Source organism: Dreissena polymorpha, chromosome 3 (genome assembly GCF_020536995.1).
Source record: "Dreissena polymorpha isolate Duluth1 chromosome 3, UMN_Dpol_1.0, whole genome shotgun sequence".
In the NCBI taxonomy this organism is placed as follows: Eukaryota; Metazoa; Mollusca; class Bivalvia; order Myida; family Dreissenidae; genus Dreissena; species Dreissena polymorpha.
The window spans coordinates 29,096,453-29,122,253 of record NC_068357.1 but is presented as its reverse complement, the minus strand read 5'-3'; the positions used below and the strand labels follow the sequence as shown (position 1 = coordinate 29,122,253).

The following is a 25,801-nucleotide window of genomic DNA, read 5'->3' as shown; positions in this document are numbered from 1 at the left end:
GGTGAAGCGGCGGAAAATGGGTCAGAACTCGAGATCGTGTTTATTTTTTTGTTGTTTATATTGCATAAACGATGTATTTTAAAATTAAACTAAGTGACGTTATTTTATTATTAGTAAATGATCGTCACACATATAGGCGAAATCCCATGTACATCATGAATTGAAGAAAAATCCGCTATATGAACATTCTGTTTGTGAAAGAAAGTTGCAAATAAGTATATTCAACTTTGGGTGAATGCCTGGTCATTAATTAAAATACATAGACGAGTTGGTATTGACTGGCGAATACTCTGTTTTTGTAGTTTAAGGCTTTACATATACAGATAAATAAAATAAATATTGGTACAACGTTTTATTGTGCGTAACTCTGTTTGCCAACCTTTTTATTCCAATTATCAGTAAGTCGCAACTTTTCTGGTGTACTGCGTCATGAATTAATAGTGTTTCAGTAGTAACGGGAAGTAGAAAGCCGTCATCGTGCTAATTTAACAGACAGAGAATTAACCCATGTATGCCTAGTGAACTCTCCCATCCTTCATAATTGGATCAATTTATTTCCAAAATTAGGGATGTCTATTATATTTATTTCTATATTTAGAATATTTCTTACAGAAATCCTTTTAGCCAACAGCGCAGACCCTGAATAGACGCCGCTTCATGCGGCGTCTCATCTGGGTCTACGCTGTTTGCCAAGGCCTTTCTTTCCAGACGCTGGGCATACATGGGTTAACCATTGGCAAAATTCATGATACGTTTAATAATATGTTGCTGTGATAGTCGATATTCGGATTCAGCTATGTAACGCTGGTCATTAGCTTCTTGCCTTAAAAAACGGACCACGTGCTATAATAAAGGATCTCTCCTGCCGTTAAAGCTCAAGTTACACGTTGTTTCTGGAATTAATCATGTTTTAAGATACGGAATGCATATAAGCAGGAGATTATACGTTATCCGTATAAACTTTAATAAGCAAACACGAATGCACCTTTAAAACTATCGCATCTGCTTTTTGCGGTTAAACTGGCATCGTTTTAAAGAGTATGAGTGCATAAGAGCTGAAGGAAAGGATATTACACTAAATCATCAGGTTTGATATGAACAGTTGCTGATACATCTTAGTTTAAACATGCAATAAGAATTGTTATCCCAAAAAAAATTCATACAGCATTGAATATGTGCATTTTCTGTTGCTTGTACGAATATAGGCTTTTTTTACATTAAAGACCGAGTAATGTTTGCTTGTAATAGGACTTAATGTTAGATAATACGCTTCGGATTACGTCTTCTGTGTACGTTTATTTATAGTTAATTCATCACAAATATGAAAATATGTTTTTTTCTTAAGCTTAAGTTAGGCATATACCATTATATGAGTCGTGTTCTGAGAAAACTGGGCTTAATGCATGTGCGTAAAGTGTCATCCCAGATTAGCCTGTGCAGTCCGCACAGGCTAATCAGGGACGACACTTTCCGCCTTAACTTGATTTTCGGTAAGCAGGGACTTCATTGAAACTAAAAATACCATAACAGCTCAAAGTGTCGTCCGTGATTAGGCTGTGCGGACGGCACAGGCTAATAATGGACGACACTTTACGCACATGCATTAAGCCCAGTTTTCTCAGAACGCGACTTATATATAAACCAATATTTGATGTATTCAAAATACATGAATTTTATATCGCCCTCCTTTGTGCCAAAAGGGTACCATGCACCATTGAAATAATAAGGCATTTGGTACATTTTAGCATCAATGGGGAGTATTATTAGAATTGGTTGAAGTACGCATTAATATGCTTATTTCAATAGAAATAGAAAGGGCGCTATAAGATTTCTTAAGCGTAGATGCCATTCAACTACCGTGGTGTCTTTATGCGGGCTCGTCTTTTTTGTAATTTTAGATAATGGTATTGTGCGCCATAAGTAGAACTTATTCGTGTCATTTATTTTGGTCCCATCGCCTGTCGATAATAATAATGCACTGACGATCGCTTGTTAATTGGATTATTGTCAAGTCAGTTAATGCATTTATCTATGCTTAGACTGCTTGAATAAATTAATACATGTACAATATTATTGGATAAAGGTGGACAATGGATGAAAAACTTTTTTGAACGTAAATAACCAGAATCAAATATTGACACTCAACGGAATCACTTTGAGACTCAACAATACGCCTTGAGTCCAAGGGATGCAGTGAAATTTTAAGATAATAATTGTTCTCTGAAAGCACTGGAAGCCGGCCAATTCACCTGTTACTTACAATCTTAATGCCGGCTACTATTCCCCCAAAATATCAATTCAAAACAGCGCATAAACGTCCGATTTAGTTCGTTGTCTCTGGCTTCTTCAAAAATTTAATTGGCTACTCAAATTTTTATGGAGAACACTGGGTTAATGCGAACATTCAATTATCGATTCGCTATAGGCCTTTTTAACAATAACATTTACTCGATAATATTTATGTTTCATATAACTAATCTTCTATGGCAATATGTATATGTATGGTTTTTAGCAAGGAAGTGTTAGTCATGTTAACTTATTAATGCCTTGACAAAATTCGAATATGTGCTAAACCTAATGTTATGCTTGGCTTGTGCAAGAAGTGATAAGGTGAATGAGGGTTCTGTATGCAATTAATTTTCAAAACGATGCTATTTCTGGTAACGGGACAAAAATACTGTTTCAATTTATTAAAATGTTAACAGCTTTGCATTTTACGTTATAAAATATAACATTTGTTGCACTATCCGTACGTAGTTTTTGGTTCTTTATAGCATCACGACAGCGACAACGTTTTATTTGACAGTTATCCAGCAGATCCTTTCTTGAACGTGACTGTTTTTCTTAATATTAGGCCAGAATTTTTTTAATTAAATGATTTTCGGACTCGCCGACTCCAATTTTTTGACGAAACCAAAAAAAAAAATCTCGATTTTTTTCGGATGCCAAAAGGTGGCTTTTAAACACGAAACGCTTGCTGGGTTTAAAAAAAAGTTCAAATGAGTTATAAATCATCATAATAAACCCAGTTTTAATTACCCACATTAATACGTGAACATCCTTCATCATGTGCATGTGCTGGAATTTACCAAAAGCTACGCCATCATTGTTTGTGCAAGAACGTTATGTACAACGCTTTCATCAGCAAAGTCTGCAAATATTTCCCAATAATTATGCAACCGTCAAATGAAATCCGGAATGGAATCGATTTGTAAGTAAATATTTTATTATTTCTTTACAATTTTATAAAATTAATAGCATTCAAATGACTAAAAATTATTATGAAAGCAATTAAGAAAAGAACGATTTAAATTTAGCAGGTGCTCGAAATACGAAACCCATTTACGCCTATCAACTTTAAACCTTCTATATTTTACGCACAAATACGGCCATATTTTAGAGAATAAAATTTTATGTGTTGTTTAATGCAGTTGTAGTGAAAAATGTGTGCATATAATATGTATTTTTTCGTTATTTTCAATGGGTACGAAATGGGTACGAAACTTCGGTTTTGTCCGAATTGTTTCGTACCAAAACTTCAAAAATCGCAAAATCAACAGTTTTTAAAACAATTTCAAACCATGAATGTCAAAAAAAAATAGTCAAGTTTATGGGGGTTATTATCGGATTAACGCCTCCTTTATGACATTGAACTTTCAATTATGTTATCCTGGGATAAACTGTCACGAAGATCAATAATTATAACGATTATTGGGGACGCTATTTCTTTAATCAATACCATGACAAAAACACATGTTAACTTGTTTCAACAGGCATTTGTGAGCATTTATGTTTAACAGTTCCATTATTATAATGTTCTGGGAACGATATATTTTAATTAAGATACCAACTATTTCTGATATCAAAAGTAAGTCTTTTACTCGATGTACTATATTTCGGATATGTTAAAATTCGGACATTTAAAGATAGTGATATTTATGTGTTGATTTGTTGTATATAATTTATAAAAATATGTTTTGTGTTATTTCAGACAACAAGAATGGATGGTGGCAATTATCCTGTGCCTTTCTGTCAAGAAAAAGATGTGAAAAATATTTATGTAATTGAACCTGGAAATCGACCACCACAGCTATTAAACAGAAAACTTTTAAACGATAGGTGTTGTTTTAGAATTTGCGAAATTTGATAATAAACAGAAGTTGATGTATATCATGTCCAAATGACCAAATGTAACTGTTTAACAATTTGAATTGAGATTCTTTATTTTCTGATGTTTGATTTATTTTTCCTTTCAGAAGATGTATATTTGTGTGATTCTAGATTTTAATAAATAATTCTGAAACATTTATGCAGCAAACTGTTACATTACTGTTAACGTCATTATATAATGTTGGTTTAATATCTGGTTTATCAAGTGGAAAAAAAGTTATTTATATAAAAAGAAAGATTATTAAGACTTATGAAGGTACTTATTATTATTTATGTATTAACCCATTTATGCCCAGTGGACTCTCCCATCCTTGTAAATTGGATCAATTTATTTCCAAAATTAGGGATGTCTAGTATATTTATTTCTATATTTAGAATATTTTAAGCAAACAGCGTAGACCCAGATGAGACGCCGCATCATGCGGCGTCTCATCTGGGTCTACGCTGTTTGCCATGTCCTTTTTTCAGGACGCTAGGCATGAATGGGTTAACATACTTCTCAACTAATGTAAATATAGTCAATGCCATTATGCATTAATGTAGTAAGGTTCCTTAAATGATTGTCCTTTTTAATAAAGTTGGAATTACCGGCGGTTTTCACACCGTGATTAAGTAGCAACAACTTTTTTGGGGCCAGTGTAACCCATGAAAAGCGTTTTATTATGCAAATCGTATTTGTTTGCGATATTGATTTTTTACTGGACAATAAACTATTAAATGTTTCTTTTAAACCTCCATAGCTTATTTGTTGTTTGTTGAGATAAAGTATTTTTAATGCAAAATATGGATTCATTGTGAAAAAACCGCATAGAGATGGCAAGTTTCAACCAAATAAGACAAAACAAAAAAATAAATTCAGATGATAGCAAAATGAAATAAAGTTGTTTTGTTCCACGCACGAAGTCCGCAAAACGCACAGGAACTATGACCAAAATGCTCAGCAAAAAATCACCAAAAAAGTTTATTATAGACAAGTGAAAAAATTGCATAACTTTTGAACCAGTTAAGATATTTTTTAAATTCAAACTAATTTAAAAACTGCAAATCAAGACCTACAGTCTGATTGTAATCATTTTGCACATCAACATGTTTGAAAAAAAATCACTGTGGTTGCTTAGTAAAGAGAACTTCATGCCATAAAGTTTTTAAAATGAGTGCATATTTGGTCACCCATCTTTTTTTCCCGTCCTCCTACCCGACACTTATAGAAAAAAAATCCGAAAATCATTTAATAAAAAAATTCGGGCCTAAACGTGTATATCGATTAAAGGGATCTTTTCACGCTTTGGTAAATTGACAAAATTGAAAAAAGTTGTTTCAGATTCGCAAATTTTCGTTTTAGTTATGATATTTGTGAGGAAACAGTAATACTGAACATTTACCATGGTCTAATATAGCCATTATATGCATCTTTTGACGATTTTAAAACCTAAAAATTATAAAGCGTTGCAACGCGAAACGATTGAATAATTTGGAGAGTTCTGTTTTTGTCGTTAAATTTTGTGAAACTACGAAGATTGCTTATATAAGGTATAAAATACGTTGTACTTGGCGGAATAGCTCAGTAGGCTAAAGCGTTTTTACTTCAGGACTCTGGCAGGACTCCAGGGGTCACTGGTTCGAAACCTGGTCCGGGCAATGTTCTTTTCCTTTTTTTAATTTTATTCTTGAATTTTTACTGGAGCTTTTACGATCCAATGTTTACATTTATCGATATAAAGCATTTAATGAATAAGTTAAAAAATGCCAAAATCTGTAAAAAGGCCCCTTTGAGCATCCGTTACGAATAAAACGATTAGTCTCTCTATAAAATCCAAAGTCATACATTTACGATAATTAAATTTAAAAAAGTTATAATATAGTTTCACAATCAAATTGCTAGTTTATAATCATAGTTCTTAATTTCCGATGGTTATATCCCTCGAATAACCATATTTAAAGGCAAAATTTAAAAATTTAAAAGATGTGAACAAGTCTCTTTAAACGGGGCTGTTCGGCGAGCTTTTTATTCTCTGTTTAATCAACCTTGGCGGCGAAATATCTTAGTTTATCTTATAGTCCGTATAGAAAAGCAAACATAGCTGTAAAAATATCGACAGTTTAAAGATAAATGCACACAATCGTCTTTTATTTGTGATTGTGTTATTTTATTTCACGATGTCTTTGAATCGGTGTATATCTGACTTTTCGTCGACACCCTTTGTTAATTTTATCTACACTAACAATTTAAAGGTAATAAAATGCAACTACAATTATGTATTTGCTGCAATCCGTTTGCTTTTCCATTCTAATCAATTATTTATATTTATGTCAAACGGTTTCGTCTACTTTAGAATATATACCTTTAGTTACCACAGACGGACAGACCTGGGTATTTTCAGTTTAGTGAATCTTATTGGATTTTTTTATCCATTATGATGACAAGAGATTGTGCACAAGTAGCAAACGTGTGAGTTTAACTTTAAGAAATAAAATTTCGTTGCTGCTGATGAGAACATTGATGATGATGATGATGTTGACGATGGTGATGATGATGATGATGATGATGATGATGATGATGATGATGATGATGATGATGATGATGATGATGATGATGATGATGATGATGATGATGATGATGATGATGCTTATTATTATTATTATTACTACTATTATTATAATTTAGTTTTCTTAAGAGGTTTGCTACGTGGTGTTATTTACATATCTTTGGATTGCATTCAAGCTTACAAGTACCTAACTAAACTACTGCTATGATACGCTTGTCCAATTAAAATCTTAACATAGTAGGCACACATTACATCAGCGTTAATGAAACATTCTTAAAGAAATAAAACTTACCGGTGTATTGATTCTTTACATATGTTCATGTTTTGTATAGAAATTGGCAAGGATATCCTCTTTACGTTTGTTTTTGCACCTATGCTATTCATTTGATAAGGTGTGTCCAAGAAACCAAAGAGATCATCAACACTATTATAACATTCGTTCTCGACATTTCTATAGATCTTCTAAAGATCTATATCTCTTTCGCTTAATAGCAGTCTTCTCGTAAACAAAGTGTAATTAATTCGCATTAAATGTAGTGGTACTCGCATTGTTTTTTTCCCAGTATAATGTTCATTTAATTCGCATTTGAAGCGCTTGAAAACACAGGACAAAAAAGTATTTGTTTTTGTATTTTTCCCAAATTAATACACTTAACTGCATTACAAGTGTATTTGTTCAATTAAAATAAAAAAGTAAAATAAAATAAAGACACTCAAATGTAATAATTGTGTATTTTCATTCTATGTATTTGCAAATGAATAAAGGCACTTTTTGTGAAAAACACACACAGAAAAGCATATGGAAAATACCCTTAATGCAATCCGCTGCAGTTAATACGTAAAAAACACACTTTTTTCGAGAAGGGCTGTATGGTATGGAATTAAATAAAATGATTTATTTGTATATGCTGATTCTGACATCACGGCAACTCATGTAACTGCCAATATATTTCATGGTATATGTTTCACGCCTTGGTGAAAATGGAAAATTCCCTTCGATAATGTTTGTTTTGTATAGATTGATGCAAATGTATTCTTGAGCATATTTGCTCTTAGGATTTAGTGTAAACAATCTATGTTGGTATTTTTTAATCAAAACAACATTTATGTAAATTTACACAAGAAATTCCATAATTATTTCAACAACAATTTAAATTTTAAATTTATTATGGTCGTCGGTTGATGTTATAAATACACATTGGTAACATAAATATTGATAACGTTTAACTCTACGTACTCCTTTTCCCAACAATTTGAAGTCAATTAAACGGCTAAAATATTTTTATTAAAGGCCGGTTACTATCGCATAGCATTTGGGTGAGACTAAAAGGTTTAAGTTCAAATTTGGCCAAAGAGCAGCATGTCCGTACTTCACATTTTTCATTAATCTAGTAATAAAAAAAATAAGTAATACACATGACCACAATGAGTAGACAACGAGTCGCGTGTATCGACCATCTTCCTCACCTCAAGGGTCAAGGTCACATGTAGAGCACGAAAAACACGCATGTCCATAAAACTGCTTGTCAACGACAATAGTGATAATACAATATAATAAATTTGCAAAAAGACATTCAGATATTTAGCGCAGAATAAATACATAAACATATTTAATAGATCTAGTTTTAATAAATTTATCATTATACATTAGGTCATGTTAGAATCGATGTCATTTTTATGAGCAGCATACATATCGATCAATGTTGAGTTCCCATGTGTCGGGAATGGCCATTCGGACGTAAGCCTTCGTGGTTTCAAAGCCCAACGTTGTTTACTGACCAACAAACAACGATACTGCTACAGTTATTTCGATATGACAAATATTGACAATGAAGATAAAGCTGTTTTCTTAAATTCCCATAAAATAAAGTTAACCCATAAACAATCAGTGTTCCTTATAGCTATAGCCAAAATTTCAACGCTAGATATGGTATGGAAAAATACATTTAAAACTCTCGTTTTTAACTTTTTGTTTGACAACATATTTTATGTGAATTTCCCGCGACGAATCCCTCGGGGATTCCAGGTGAGAGATTGCCTTATTGTAAGTGATGCCGACTAACAAAGGATGAGGCCTATACATCGTAAACGTCTTCACCAACGGACGGCTTTGTTCTTCTCCATAATTCTTCGCATGTGATCTTTACCGATGAGTGTTCTGACGTTTTCTCCCGTTCCTCCGTAGTTGTTTGTGCCGAGAAAGGTAAAGCTTACCACCTGATACAGCACCTTGTGTTGGAATGTGATGGGCGTGTCGTTGGATACAGCAAGATCGTGTTACTAGCGGAATACGTGGTGTATTTCTTACAGCTGATGACGGAAAATATTCGTTTTGGTTATCCAAGTACCATATACGCAACACTGGGCAGTTAAAATATCCACTGGGTGTTTATATGTGCCGTGGTAATATTGCATGGGTTAATCAGATTAAATACCACACCCTAAAACTGGATGCTGTTGAAATCGAAGATTTGAGAGGACAGGTCGGCATTTCCAAAGAAAACCAAGAATCCTTTTGTGTTTCACCATTCGAGGAGGATGTCAATACAACGCCTGATTTGGGTTAATTCATAAGGTCAGGTAATACAACTAATTATAAAAAGCAAAATATAAGCAAGTTTGACAATCAATCTTGTTTAGTGGCGAAAGAACATGTTATTGACGGCGCCTGGGAAGATTCGGAATTTAACGTATATAAACAACAAGCGATTGTTTAAAGAGTGTGGCCTTCTCTTTCCTGTTACTGGAAACGTAGGTTCTTTCTGAAGACAAAATGCCCGTAAATACTCGGATATTTTAAAGATCGACGCCAAAAGAAGGGTACATGTACCATATATTTTATCCGTTTATAAAGACGTCGGAGTTGATCATCTTTCGTGATCCACATTAAAGAAGCCTGTAATGGTGATAATTAAGCTCAAACTTATGACGATAGATGTGGTCTCCCCTTTCCAGCAATTGGACGCGGAAGACTGCTTGAGAACTTTATTTCTTCAGAACAAGTTTATATGAATGAACATACACAAATCTAGCAAAAGTATAGTATGAAAGGATGAATCGATAATGGTCAACTCATTCCAGAACGCTTAATGCAGACGGAAAACTGAAACAATTTGACACTGGGACATGCAATGAACCGAGTGTGATTCAAGAAGAGTTTAACAAGCAATCATATTCTGATAATGCAGACCCGTCATTGAGATTGATGAATTCCAGGGACTTTAAGGCTACGTATGCAGTGATGTCATTGAGATTGATGAATTCCAGGGACTTTAATTCTACGTATGCAGTGATGTCATTGAGATTGATGAATTCCAGGGACTTTAATTCTACGTATGCAGTGATGTCTTGAAGACCTGAATTCAAGCATACAAGACAGTGCCGTGCATTTTGTGTTTAAGAGTGCGTTTTGCGGTGGTGGGCCTGTAACGAATACCGTGCCGGTGAACCCTGACGATTCTGATGAATGGTTCGACGATGTACTAATGGTTGTCGACGAGTGGTTACAATTAAGTTCATTTGTTTAAGAATGCTTTGTGCTGCGCTTAGTATTGCTTGTGTGTGTGTAATTTTCGTAATTTTTGTTAAATGAAATTTGATTCATCGTGATTTCACAATTAACTTTTCTGCTGTTAGTTTCAGATTCACTATGAACGATATAATGTTGTCAACGTTTATGTGGTATTCGTATCGTTTTGTTTACCATTCCGAATAGCTTTTTATATCTCTCAGAAATTGTACCTATGTTCCAATTTCTTATGGGTTAATCTACCTTTATGTCGTCTCCTATTTTCTGATGGAAAAAAATATTAGACAAAGCGCCAAACCTTTGTCAGGATCAGCATGAATAACCCTGGTATGTTCTGTATCTTCTCTAACTTCTTATAGAACGAGCGCAATGAACTTCAATCGAACTAAGTAAGTGCCAATAAATAATCAGGAGTGATTGCGCATGTTTGATCGGACTGTTATTTCTGAAGTAGCGTCAAGTGGGCTATCTTGTAGATAAAGATCGCTGTGTATCGCCCTCTAAACCTTCTGGAGTGCTGTTCGCGAGTGCAGCGACCCTTATTCAAGAAACTGCATTCAATTTAAGAACATGTACCATTCCGGTAATAAGCATTTACATATATGGAGCGGGGATATTATGCTGGTAATTTATGCCGGCATAGTTTAATTACGGTTTATTGGGAGTTATGCGGTTTTAGGTTAACAAGAAAATGACATTTTGTTCCATAAAAACGACGAACCTTGATGACAAGTAAAAGCAGACTAAATACACCTTTAAAAAAAACGAGAGTACTTGAGAGTACATGAGTATTACAAAATACATGTTTCACGCCTTGGGTTACAATTTAAACTTCAATATATTTGTTTTGTAAACATTGATATAAAGAACTGCCATTGGACAAATACTGATTTGTTGTAGTTGTAAGGCGTATGAAAGCTCCGTTGGTACTTTTTGTATCGGTCTAATCATTAACGAATCTCGATAAATCGAGATCTGCGGTAACCATTCGCACATATATAATTTCTATTTATTTGACATTTCAACATTCAAATTTAAAAAATGACGCTATGATAGGATAGAACGATTCGGTAAAGTCGGTAAAATATCTTATAGATATTTTTTATTTAGTTTTGTAGACAAGTTTTATTGAACGTAATTCTGTGTGTCAAAATCCGAGCGCAACTTTTCGAGCATACCTCTTCGTGCATTAAAAATGTTTCTGTATAAACGGGCAGTATAAAGCTGACATCGTGCTTATTTGAGTCGTGTTCTGAGAAAACTGGGCATAATGCATGTGCGTAAAATGTCGTCCTAGATTTGCCTGCGCAGTCCGCACAGGCTAATCAGGGACGATACTTTCCGCCTTAACTGGATTTTCGTGTAGAAGAGACAACCTTTAAAAAAAAATAATAAAAGCGGAAAGTGTCGTCCCTGATTAGCCTGTGCGGACGGCACAGGCTAATCTTTGACGACACTTTACGCACATGCATAATCAACAGTTTTCTCAGAACGCGACTCGTTTAATAACTGGCACAATTCGTGAGTATGCTTATTAGGCTGTGACGGTTGATTTTCGGATAGTACTCTGTCGTACTGTAAATTGGTTTATACTTGCCTTAAATAACGGACCACGTGGTATATATAATACAGGATCTCTCCTCTCGCTGCAGCTAATGTTTCTTTGTGCTGATATTTATATCTAAAATTCATTGTATTCTAAACTATGTAATGCATATTAACTGGATAGCGTTAGTTACCCGTATACACTGTATACTAAGCAAACGCAAATGCTTTTTGGGGTTTAACCGGCAGCATATTTAAGAGCCTGTTGTGCTTTAGCGGTAAAGGAAAGGATATCATATTAAACCATCAGGTACGATATGAATAATCACTGACGACTCTTACTTCAGTGTTTACTTTTAAAGTTTATAATAAATATGCAATCTATCTAAACAAGTAATTTATTGTTGTTGCTTATACCACTATAAGTTGTTCTTTTAATGAAAGACCGAACACTATTTGATTTTGATTCGTAATATTATATAAAATGTTCGATGTACGTTTTCTTATTACGTTATGTCAATTCGGTATTACTTATTTGCAATTCTGAAAACTGGTATTTTCGTAAGCCTTACAGAAGAAAACAACGGTCTGTTTTACCAGTATTTGATCTTTTCATGATATATTCATAATACACTACTATTTGATTTTGGTTAAAATACGCATTAACATGCTCATTTAAAAAGGAAAACAAAGTTCGCTATAAGGTTCCTTAAGCGTAGATGTAATACCAACCAGTCGGTTTCTTTATGCGAGCTCATCTTTTATTGTCATTTGAGAAGATGGAATTGTGCGCCATAAGTAGAACTTATTCATGTCATTTATTGCGGTCCCATCGCCTGTCGATAATAATAATGCACTGGTGATCGCTTGTTAATTGGGTTATTGTCAAGTCAGTTAATGCATTTATCTATTCTTACGCTGCTTGAATAAATTAATACATGCGCAATATGATCGCAGAGACAATTTCACAGTAAATGAGTAAATATTTACCTAATAAGTCTGTTTTTTATGTAGAAAAGTCGAAATGATAACTCACTCTGAACAATACAGTACTTGACGTAAACTGTTGTATTTCAGACTGTGGTCTTTAAGGCCATTTTCCAATCAACAAGTTGTTGTTGTCTGGCTAGAAAAAGTAATAAATCTTGAATAACTTTCCGAGATGTTACTTATAGCATATTAATGAAAACTGTATTAAGAATATATACGAAACTAATGTACGTTTTCAGACTGTTGAGTAATTTTTGTTCGAACAGTATTGTAAATCCGTAAGATTGTAGTTATCCGATATCAGCAAAGCAATCGGCTGAATCTTTCCAAAGCAAAAGTGTTATACCTTTATCTGATGAAAAGAAAGTAAATTTATTGAGTAAGGAAATGTTTGAACTGATGAAAATAAGTTTCTATTTCTATAACCGGACCAAAATATTGGAACTCAACCAATCAATGTTTGACGCAGCATTTGTATAGGCCCTAAATCCCAGGGAAGCAGTGAAATTTAGCGGTGATGCGAACACTGTTACCAGGACATATCGATTCGTTTTAATTGTTATTCACTAGTTACTAGTTTTTGTTTCGTATATCTAATCTTCTGTGGAAATATGTATCGCAGTTGGGTTTCGCATAGAAGTGTTATTTATTTGCAACTAATGCCTTGAAAAGTTTCATATAAGTGATAAAGCTTAGCTTAAGCAACAGGCGTTAATGGTGTTTGGTCATAACAGACATGAAGTAAATAACATTTTACCAATAAGTAAACAAACTTAAATACAAAATAAGGTTCCTTCATTCATTTTAGTTTTAAAACGACGATATCCCTATTAGTAGAATATACTTTTTTAATGTTTACCAAATTTAAAATTTGCTTGATCACAAACATCCACAAATTGATGTTTTACTATATCTTTGACATCACATCGCAAAGCATTACACAGTTTAACGCCAGTTATAAATACTTATTTAGAAGATTGTTCATACGCAGTTTGTTTCTGTATCAACTTTTAGGGCATATCCGTTACAAATAAAATGATAAGTTTCTCTTTTTAATAAAATTTTACAGATGATCGATTATTCCAATTAAAAAAATGTTTAATTTTACTTTCACTGTCAAATTTCTAGTAACGCATGATTGAGACCTTTATTTCTGATGCTTGAATTTGTCGAGTAACCGCATTTGATGGCATATTTCAAACATTCGAAAACTGTGAACAGGTCCTTTTAACCCATTTATGCCTAGTGGACTCTCCCATCCTTCTCAATTGGATCAATTTATTTCCAAAATTAGGGATGTCTAGTATATTTATTTCTATATTTAGAATATTTCTTACAAAAATTCCTTTAAGCAAACAGCGCAGACCCTGATGAGACGCCGCATCATGCGGCGTCTCATCAGGGTCTACACTGTTCGCCAAGGCCTTTTTTCTAGACGCTAGGCATAAATGGGTTAAACGGTGCATATTCTACGAGCTCTTTTCATCTCTGACTTTTTAAATCTTGGCTGCGATACATCTCATTTTATCGTATAGTCCGTAGAGAAAAGCAAACTTAGATGTGAACAGATCGACAGTTTAAAGATAAAAGCACACAATGATCTATAATTTTTGAAAGGGCTGTTTTATTTCACGGTGATTTTGAATCAGTTTATATCTTACTTTTCGTCGACAACCTTTGTTGATTTTATCTTCACAAACAATATAAAAGTAATAAAATGCAACTATAATGATGTATTTGCTGTAATCCATCGGTCTGTCCATTCTAATTAATGATTTATTTTATGTCAAACAGTAGCGAAATATTACTACTAATTTAGTCTATACACCTTCCGTTTCATCAGACGAACCGTTCTGTGTCGTAAGAAGGACTTATAGTGTCGTAAATTACAGTGGAATTTTCGTCCATGATGACAAAGTATTGTACCCAAGTAGCAAACGTAGAAGTTTAACTCTCAGGAATAGAATTTCGTCGTTGAAATTTGTGAAAATATGATGATGCTTCTGATGATGATTTGACCATACGAATATTAAGCAACTCTTTTTTATTCCGTTTCCCGCTGTCTTTTTCTTTTCAGGAGATTTGTTCAGACGCGAGTGTGATATTAATATCTCTGTGTTTCTGATTGCATTCCGAGTACTTGACACAGCTTATAGGGGAAATCCATACGTTTACTAATAAATATCTTTAATTTATTGGATAAGTCAAACACTTGCTAGTGTTTTGCAATACTTTAAATTGCAGTAATTGTTTTTTATATGCGGCGAACATTGTGTTCTGAAGAAAAAAAAGATGTTTGAATAATTTTTTGATATCCTCCAAAAAAGCCTCCAATAAGCCGTGTAGTCCCAAACTTAACTACTGCTATGTACCGGTTCCCAATTAAAATCTTAACACAATAGGTACACATTGCATCTGCGGTAACGAAAGCATTCTTAAACGAAACAAACTTATCGGTGTATTTTATTAAGTTTACTTAAGTTCACATTTTGAATTGAAATTGGCAATTATATCCTCTTGATATTTGTTCTCTGCACACATGATAATCATACGATAATGCCGTGTCCAAGAAACTAAAAAGATCAACAATACTATTATAAATTTCGTTATAAACTTTTCAAAAATCTTACACGTTTCAGCTTAATAGCACTCTTCTCGAAAACAAAGTATAATTATTTCGCATTTAACGTATCACTGCATTTTGTTTCTTCCTTTAATGTGCATTAAATGCTAACTTGATACATTTGAAAATACTGTAAATACTCCATAATAGTTATCTGTTCGAAAAAACACTTTATCATAAAATTGAGAACTTAAGTTTATCAAAAGTTTATGTCAAATCTATTTACAAATGAAGTAATGTACTTTTGTGAAAATGCAAAAGAACAGGAGAAATACACTAAGTGTAGACCACTGTCTTAAATGTGCATTATATGCCCATTTGATACAGTTGAAAATACAGAAAAATACTTTAGTGTATTTATCATGTATTTAAAGTCTATTTACAAAATAAGTTATGCTTTTTGTGAAAAATGCAGAACTAGTTCATGAGAAATACACTTAGTGCAGACCGCTGCCTTTAATGAGCAATACATTTTTTCGAGAAGAACAGGTTTGTCAACTTGATAAAGAAATACGATTTTATGGCCGTATTCTGATGAGCAGATAAAAAAGTTAGTGTCGCTAAATCATTGTCTTGTAGTGACTTCGATTACAACATATTTCGAAGTAATACAGGTGATGCATCTTCGGCATGCAAGTACCAATTACTTGATGGATTGCACACATTTAATATTACTGTGAATTCTACAGTGGTATCAAGTGGGATATCTTGTTAATAAAGTTCGGTGTTCATCACGCTGAACGTGTTCGGGGGATTTACCAGACCTGTAGTCACCAGAGTCCCAACCGTTCAGGAATATGTATTTATTAGCAGTACGGACTATTCCGGTTATATGTAAATAGTAAAAGTGCATACCAATGACGTAAATTATACTGTATGCAGTTAAACGCCTGAAAAAAAAAAACGGCATTCCGGTTATACTTCAGCTGTGGTAAATTTAAAATTAACGACTGTGTTCAACCTACCTGTCCCATTCACAATATTATTGGCTTTGAACCATAGTCTTAGCCCGAGCTCTATTACCTTAAAACGACCATGCGTTTGAAAGGAAATGAACAATATTTGTGTAGTCATTTTAATAGAACTTAACATGCAAGCCTCTTAAAGACGATCTTATTTTAATGTATTTCAAAGTATGTTTCCCGTCATGGTTAAAATGTCAACTTCATATCGGAGATGTTTGTTATGTAAACATTGATGTAAAGATATTATGTGAGCAAATTTGCTTATAAGTTTAAATCGTATTAGACCTATATTGGTACGTTTGTATCAAAACAAAAAGGAATAACATAAATACTCGAAAAAGCCAATTATTTCAACAAAAGAAATGTGTTTGATAAATGTAGGATCATAAGACACACACTTGACCAATCGTGGGGATTTTTGCTTCAAAGCATGTGTAGCATGCGACAGTTTAAATATTACGTTTATAATGGCCGTCGTACATTTTGTTTCAATTTAAAAATATAATCAAGTAATGGAGTGAAACGAGTGAAAAAAATAAGATAATTGAGCTGTATTTGTAAATTTATTAAAATGTATGTTTTAGTGTTGCGCTTTTTTAATATCAACCGATGTTTCTCAAACGTAATAGGACATCTTAAAAGGATACCAATTTAAAGTAGCTTAGCAAATTTGACATAGCAGTTAAATGCTTTCTCATATAATTAAGGCGTTAAACATAATTCACATAAATAAAATAAATATTGATTAAAAGTATAACTCTTTGTAATCCTTTTACCAATAGTTGAATTTCAATCAAACGGCAAAAATATTCCATGAAGGGCCAGTCACTAATACATTGCATTAAGATGACGAAAACAAGTTAACCCAATTTTATTAAATTGAATAGAAAGCTGCGTGCGATTCAAACACTTTAGTCTCATGTGACCAATAAAACGGAAAGGTTTGGGCTGTAGCAAATTATCTGAGTCGTGTTCTGAGAAAACTGGGCTTAATGCATGTGCGTTAAGTGTCGTTCCAGATTAGCCTGTGCAGTCCGCACAGGCTAAACAGGGACGACCTTTTCCGCCTTAACTGGATTTTCATGTAGAAGAGACTTCCTTTAAACGAAAAATACCATAAAAGCGGAAAGTGTCGTCCCTGATCAGCCTGTACGGACTGCACAGGCTAATCTGGGATGACACTTTACGCACATGCATTATGCCCAGTTTTCTCAGAACGCGTCTCATTTGTATGGCCCGACGAAAGACAAAAGGGCCGACTGTCCGTCAGTAAGTCCGCACTTTATGGTTTCCTTCATCTGATCTTCACCAAGATTTCTGAAATTGTATGTTAGCATAAATTTGAGGCTAAGTTCAATAACCACCAAAATCTCCCATACTTCCAGAGATAATTTGTATATTGGTGGCTCTATAATTATAATTTAATTCCAGGTGCTTTTGTTCGAATTGTTTGGCTTTTTGTTTGCTTTTTTATATGGAAAATTGCTGCACATTTACTAACTATTTTAGAAACTGTGTATTGCTCACTAAATGTACTCAAGGGTGAACGAATGCACGTTTGGAATAATGCGTTTCTGCTTTTTGGTCTCATCAAGAGCCTATTGTTAAATTATTCTTTAAAAGAAATGGGCGACTTTGTGAAAAGAAATCGTTGATAACAAATTATATTCGTTAAATAGTTCCTGATATTTCTAAGTTCAACGTTTTTAAATTAATGTTTTGAAACATTTGAATTCAAAAGGTGTTGCGTCCATGCTTTGTTGGATATTTGATATCTGACGGAAGAACATTTGCCTGTGATTAATTTTAATTATGCTTTATTTGAAAGTGATCTTTTTGCGTTATTTCAGTACACATTCCTATGAAATAGTTTTATTATTATTGCACAACTGGTGTTTACGAGGAAAGGGCCCATATGAAACATCATCTGTTCAAAACGAACTCTATTATTCTTGTGTTGTTTTTAACGTTGAGTGAGCGTATTGTCTTTTTTGAAAAAAAATGCTTACATATAATGGACTCGCTGATATGTCTATAGGATCATAACAAAGTAATCATATCACTTTATCATAGACACGCAAAAGAAGTCCAGAATTTTAGCATAGCATAAATAAATAAATAGATTTAAAAGTTCTTGTTTTAGATGTTTTTTTCTTATTTATCAATTCATTTTATAGGCAAGCATAAATATCGATCAACGTTAAATAAGTTCCGATGTATCGGAAATGACCACCATGGCGTTATATTAAGTGATTTTCAAAGCCCAGTAGTGTTTCTTGGCCAAAGAATAACGCTCTGTTGCAGTAATGTCAATAACAACATGATAATGACAAATATTTAAATCGGATAAAGATAAAATCTCGTTAACTTCGATGTCGCGCAACTTATCTGATCTCTATTGTCGATCTCTTTTTTTACCATTTGGGAGGGTATTGTGTGCCACACAAAGAACATAAAAAAGTTATCAATTGATGCCGTCGCCTGTTCATCGAGTTACAATGAAGTAAATACATTAATATATTATGAGACTGCTCTGAATGCGCTATTCAATAATCGGATGATCCACTACAAGACGTTCAGGTGGATTTTTTTTACCAGTTTAACATTAATAAACGGTAATTATTTTAATGAACACTATTTAAACGTATTCTCAGCCTCGTAAACTAGTAAACATTCGATTTCTCCGTTTTATTTTTAACAAATGTACATTTTTTTAAACAAGAAATGCATACGTTTCTTTGTCAGATGGTTTCTTATCTATTGTAGCATTTTGTAGCTTTAGCGCGGTGTATAATTCATGTTAAACGAAAAATTGTGAACCCAATGGTGTGATAAGCTTCTAATATGACATTGAAGTAGTTACAAAACATACACCACTAAGTGAATTCGTTGTAAAAACTTAGGTTACTTATTACCAATGTTTAAATGCGTCATTAATGCATGTATACTTAAAATGATGCAACAGTTCTGTGTGAACAAGTCCTTTAAAATCTTCTTTATTCGACGTTCTCTTTCATCTCCGCCTTTCCTATAATGGCGACGATACATAAATTTTCTTATAGTCGGTAAAGAAAAGCAAACGGGGCAGTTAAGAAATATCGGCCGTTTAATGATAAATATACTCAATACTCTTTTTATTAAGAATGAAAAAAATCTATTTTAGAGCCTGCGTTTATCTAACTTTTTGTAGACGTCTTTTGTTGATTTTATCTACACCAATAATATAAAGGTACAAAAATAACACATACATTTGTAATTTACTGTAAGTCGTATGCGAGTCCATTCTTATTATTGATTTATTATCCATTCGAATCAAATGAAATCAAAAGTGTGTTCGGTATTTAATTCTGTGATGAGAGGACACAAGATTCAAATATGTAAGAGTAACTTTGGGTGAGAAAATATTGGTGCCGATGATAAGGATTGCGGGCGAGTTGTTGTTATTGATGACGATGCTGCTGCTGATGGTTTTGTTGTTGTTTTTGTTGTTGAAGAAGAAGAATATGGTATGTTGATGATGATGATGATGATAATGATAATGATGATGATGATGATGATGATGATGATGATGATGACGATGCTGATGATGATGATGGTGATGCTGCTGCTGCTGCTGATGATGATGATGATGACGATGATGATGATGATGATGATGATGATGATGACGATGACGATGACGATGACGATGATGATGATGATGATGATGATGATGATGATGATGATGATGATGATGATGATGATGATGATGATGATGATGCTGATGATGATGCTGATGATGATGATGATGATGATGATGATGATGATGATGATGATGATGATGATGATGATGATGATGATGATGATGGAGTTCCATTGGATTATAGATTCATACTATTATGGCCACGTTTGTATTTTTAAAATAATTCTGAGATTCCTGTGTGTTATTACACGACGACAGTTAGATAGCCATATACTGATAGCAATCTATTTATTTAATGAATATGTTTAGTACATGATAAAACATGCCAGGAAAATATGAAGATAGTAAGATTGTAATAAATATAATGTCTGACGCTCATATTAGCATAATACAAATGAACTTCGTCCCGATATTGTATTGTGTCATGTAACCAGATATCACCGAGTCTCTCCTACACCCGTTCGGCGTGACTTTGGCATTGTCTTTGGGTAGCAATAAGCTGTGTAAATCGATACGGTACTGATTAGAAATATTCACCTGACAATCAATCACCACACCTATGTTATATGATACAAATTTAAAGAGTTAAAGACACATCAATCGCCAATTAAGAGGCTATGCTCACCTTTAATGTTTGTCTTACTTTCTCTCTACATAACGTTTATTGTTTATATTACTTTACATGTGTAGATCAATCAATAAACAAAAACAAATCTTTGTTAACAATACGTAAAAAATGGAGCCAAAATATATTTGAATTAAACATATAGTTTTAATATTGCACAATTATTTAAAGGTATATCGATTGTTTCAATCAAGCCGGGCGTCTTTCATTTCCAAAAAGTTCATTACACATAAAGTGAGTCTGATCTGGTTAAGCTTTTGTCGGTCGATTCCGTACCGAGTATTATACTGAAATGAAGAAGCTCAAAAATGATCAATGTGGGGTCGACCTTCAAGCAACAGAACGCATTCATTAACTACCGGTATGTATTACAGTTTTCCATGAAAAGACTGTTGCCGCTTTTTTTTCATCGGATATTCTGCACATTCGGAAATATTGCTTTAGAGGATGTAGTTATTTATTTATTTTTGATGTAGAGGATTTTTGTCGGTGTCAATAGATGTTCGTTATAAATGCACAAAAAGGTAATTGAACATTTGATTGTTTCTTCCTAAACAAAGATCTTTTACATTTTAGAAGGGTTAGACTAGATTTTCTTGTTGAAATAAGATCGACATGAAGTCAAAATAATGATGCCACATCACTAATTGATAATTGTCAATTATATTTAAATTGTATCAGTGAATTACCAGCTTGAAATAATTGATAGATTAAAGCACATTTTATATGTGAAGGAATTATTTTACCTACGATGGCGTTTGGGTGAGGACGCTGATTTCGTTGTATATATGTATATCATAACGTGGTCGCGATATGAAACTTCACTACGTAAAAAGATTTAAAATAATACATGAAGTTACTGTCCGACGTTGCTCTAAACAACCGTGTTTACTAATTTAAGAAGAGTTTTTCGTTATTTTTTGTGCTCCTTTGCGTTTATAGAGAAGTCTCATCCCGAGTGGCAGCCTGAGGCTAATCATCGCAAGCATTCACTGTGAAGAAATGTCTTAAGATCAAGCAAGATTTTGTAAAGCCAAACGTGCTTGGGCATAAAGTTATAACTTGTTAAAATAATAACACAAACCACAATAAGCGATTGTGAATGATCGCAGTAACAACGTTTTTCGTTCTTCAATAATGATACGTGTATGTTTAATCGAGTTTTCTAATTATCTTGGGATTCTTTAAGGCGGATCCCTGTCCGCAAGTATTCACAACGACAAACCTTGTTGTACAGTAGATGTGCCGACTATTGCTTTAATCCACAGAGCGAAAATGTCGCTTTAACGTTAAATGGTTCGTAAAGTGCTGCGAGACAAATCAACCTAACACCGCAAACAAATACGGTATACAAATCTACTCAATGCACTGAGTTTAAATAAAGAACATTCTGTTTGATTAGGCATTATCCGATGTTGAAACTGAACATGTGTTATGTTTCAAATGGGGCATTCACCAGACTGCGTTTGCTTAATAACGAAATGTTTTGAAGCGGAATGAATCTAAACAAAATGTTGACAGTTTTTTTTGTAAATAGTGGATTTATATAAACAAATTCTAACTCTAATAAACAGCGTCGTGCACAAGCGGTCATCCAGAAAGGATCCCTGCCGAATTTGGTTAATCTCGTTTTGCGTGGATTTAATAATCTGGCAAACAAATCGGTGCGAGAATATTTACAGGACAAATCAGAACGACGTGGACTTTTATTGAAAACACTCTAGAGCGTATAAAATACGTTTCTGGCTTACGTATAAATGAAACAGTTGGAATGAAATTAAGCTTTGCTGAATTTCACAAAAAGTGATATTACAATAAGAGCAATTATTTAAAAATGATATACCGTAGATTGTTTGCAATTATGTATCTCCAACATGACCAGATATCTTCGTTGAATAATTAGTTTTCGCAATTTCACACGCTTACTATTAAGGCTGTAGACATTTCTAACATATATTAGCAACCAAACATTTGTTGGTTGTACGTGACTCAAAGATTTCAACATCAACCAGCAAACATAATGTCGCGGATTATTATGACGCCGTTGAACCTCGGGTCTCTAGGACAAACGACGGCAACGCCACGTCAAACACTGTCACGTCAGTCGAACGTCTCTTCGAACTCACAGCTGACGTCATCACGTCAATCGAAAACACCGTCCGTGTTGTCACAGACAACGTCCATAGCTGACAGCGAAGTCTCCAAAGAATTGTATTATTATTATTATTATTATTATTATTATTATTATTATTATTATTATTGTTATTTGTATTATTATTTGTATTATTATTATTATTATTATTATTATTATTATATGATAAAAATATTATTATAGTTATTTGTCAGCTATTTATAAACTAAAAAAAAAGCAGAATTCAGCAATGAGGCAGTTGTTGATGGTTACGTGTCTAAATTATAAATGCCTTGCCCGTATGTTTCAAATGGAAGCTATGAATGTCGACAAGCCTTGTTTTCTAAATTCTTTTTTAACCATTACATATATGTAGCGTGAAGAGTACATAGTGTTACTATTAACTTAAACGTACTTGCATGGCCGTTTATTCTTAAATAATTTATGCTGATTTAGCCTGGCCATAATGTGCATCGTTTATGTTCTACTGACAAATGTCAAGCGCAACTTTCGTATTTTCTGCTCAGTCCTTTACTTTAACCTCGTTACACGTCTCCTCCGCGTTACGTTAACGTCTCTCAAAGAAAACATCAACGCCATTATATTGTGATATTAATAACACTTTACGTCGGTACCAAAACGTGTCCCTTTCATTTACGTTACTATACGTGAACGTAAAGCCTACGTTTACAGCTCCATACTATTAAGTTACGCTACGTTGAACCGTCACATAAGTAACGTCTACGTTTCAGGTCGACGTCTCCGCGGCGTCGCTGTGAGGATGAGAGCGAGATGGACCGTAGCCTGAAGATCCTAAAGCAGAAACACACGGCCACACTGCGCCTGCGCAGGGTCAACGAGGTGCACAACCGCCTCCTTGAGGACAAGATACGGTACAGTGGGGATGTGGAGCTATGCCGGCTTGTAGGGCCAGCTGGGCTTGTAGGGATAGCCCCTTACAAAAAATAATCTCTTTTTTTTATTTTAAGAGCAAATTTTCTATAAATTTGAGATAAATACTTACGTTTTCCTTACGTATCGCTGCGATTGCGGACCATGAAAAATAAATATTGAACAAGAAATTAGCTTGTAACATTGAAAACTGTCGGTTGAACGTTCTGCAGAATATCTGAAATACTAGAATTTCGCACGATAAACAGCACAACAAACTTTTTATTTCGATTTTTGTTACAAGCGGTGTGAATATCAGTGCAAAGTTTCTAGGCTTAAAATAAAGATATTAAAATAAAAAGCCTTGGAAATGGGTTTGTGCGGTGTGGCCAGGAGCTATGCTGTCCAATACAATGTAACGCAAAGTATTCTGATCTCATTTGCGGACAGGGTAGCTTCTGGCTACACTGCGTGATTTCACAGACTAGTCTAGAGCTACGCTTACCGCATATGGCATAATAACTATTTTTGCATGACGCGGCTAAAACGCACTTAAGTTCTTTTTATGCTTATAATTTTGTGCAGATGTGTTGTTAGTGTATTGGTTTCATAAGTGATTCATTGGAATTGGTCTCGGTACAGAAAATAGCTCGGATTAAAGGTAACAATCGACTGTTGTGATTGAAAAAAACGCAAAACAGACAGATAATTTTGCCATCATTTACATACTTGTATAACTTTTCAGAGTGCTTAACACAAAGTTCATCCGCGAATCTAAAGAGCTGCTGAAGGTGACACGATCTCTAAAGGAAGAAATGGAAGAGTATGAACCGACTCGACTTCCAGATCGATTACCCAGAATTGAATCGGCCGCGCTAATCGAGTCACGCTCATCCAGTCGACAGAGCGGAAGGTTTCAAAATGGCCGCCAAGGTGGAATACCGCGAGACCAAATTTGCCAATCATGCCTCTTCGATTCAACGAACACTACGCTGCGCTGTCGTCATTTTCCGTGCTTTTTACCGATGACGTACAACAGTTTAAGCGTGTTACCAAAACCTCAAACGTACTCGGTGGTGAGCAACTATAAACAATTACTTAGCAGATGCAAGGACTTGCGTCCCCCGACATCGCCGAACAAACACCGACAAGTGCTGGAATTTATAGAAGAGATGCCAATAGAAGAGTCACGCGCTCCAAGAACGACGGTAAGGGAGAAACTCCGGGGCCTCAAACTACTTGTTAAAGAGATGAAAGAACGCAATGAGAAGACGAAACCAAGGGACTGGGCAATCAACTATGGGGAGCCAATGCCACGGCGCCTCTTGTCTAAACCTGTTAAAACCGTGTGCTAAGTACAACAACATACGCTTTTATTGTATTTTTCGTTAATATGAAGGATCTTTTTAGCAAAAATCCAGTTTTTGTGGAAAGTGTCGTTCCTGAGTGCTTTGAGACGACACTTTACGCGCATGCGCTAAGCACCGTCTTCATAGAGAGGCTCAAATTGGTTTCAAACGTTGCTAGATCTGTTCCTGTTCAATTGCTCGCATATATTTGTTGTGTTTCAAACATTGCTAGATCAATTCCTGTTCGATTGCTCGCATATATTTGTTGTGTTTCAAACATTGCTAGATCAATTCCTGTTCGATTGCTCGCATATATTTGTTGTGTTTCAAACATTGCTAGATCAATTCCTGTTCGATTGCTCGCATATATTTGTTGTGTTTCAAACGTTGCTAGATCAATTCCTGTTCGATTGCTCGCATATATTTGTTGTGTTTCAAACGTTGCTAGATCTGTTCCTGTTCGATTGCTCGCATATATTTGTTGTGTTTCAAACGTTGCTAGATCAATTCCTGTTCGATTGCTCGCATATATTTGTTGTGTTTCAAACGTTGCTAGATCTGTTCCTGTTCGATTGCTCGCATATATTTGTTGTGTTTCAAACGTTGCTAGATCTGTTCCTGTTCGATTGCTCGCATATATTTGTTGTGTTTCAAACGTTACTAGATTTGTTCCTGGTCAATTGCTCGCATATATTTGTTGTGAATGAATTCTTCTGTTTTGTCACTCCGCTGGTATCGTTTTGTAAAAACGAAACGTA

At 34.3% G+C, this 25,801-nt stretch overlaps 1 protein-coding gene across 2 annotated transcripts; it reads left to right on the top strand.

Annotated features, from left to right (window-relative positions):
• Nucleotides 1-973: 973 nt before the first annotated feature.
• On the top strand, nucleotides 974-25,801 carry LOC127873459 (uncharacterized). 2 transcript variants are annotated; one of them, XM_052417342.1, is made up of 3 exons: nucleotides 974-1,087; nucleotides 23,556-23,696; nucleotides 24,440-25,801. In XM_052417342.1, exons 2-3 carry the CDS (start codon nucleotides 23,596-23,598, stop codon nucleotides 25,047-25,049), a joined length of 711 nt encoding a protein of 236 aa, XP_052273302.1. In that variant the 5' UTR covers nucleotides 974-1,087; nucleotides 23,556-23,595; the 3' UTR covers nucleotides 25,050-25,801. The 2 variants fall into 2 exon arrangements, with proteins under 2 accessions (XP_052273302.1, XP_052273301.1); XM_052417341.1 differs by lacking the exon at nucleotides 974-1,087 and adding an exon at nucleotides 22,109-22,883.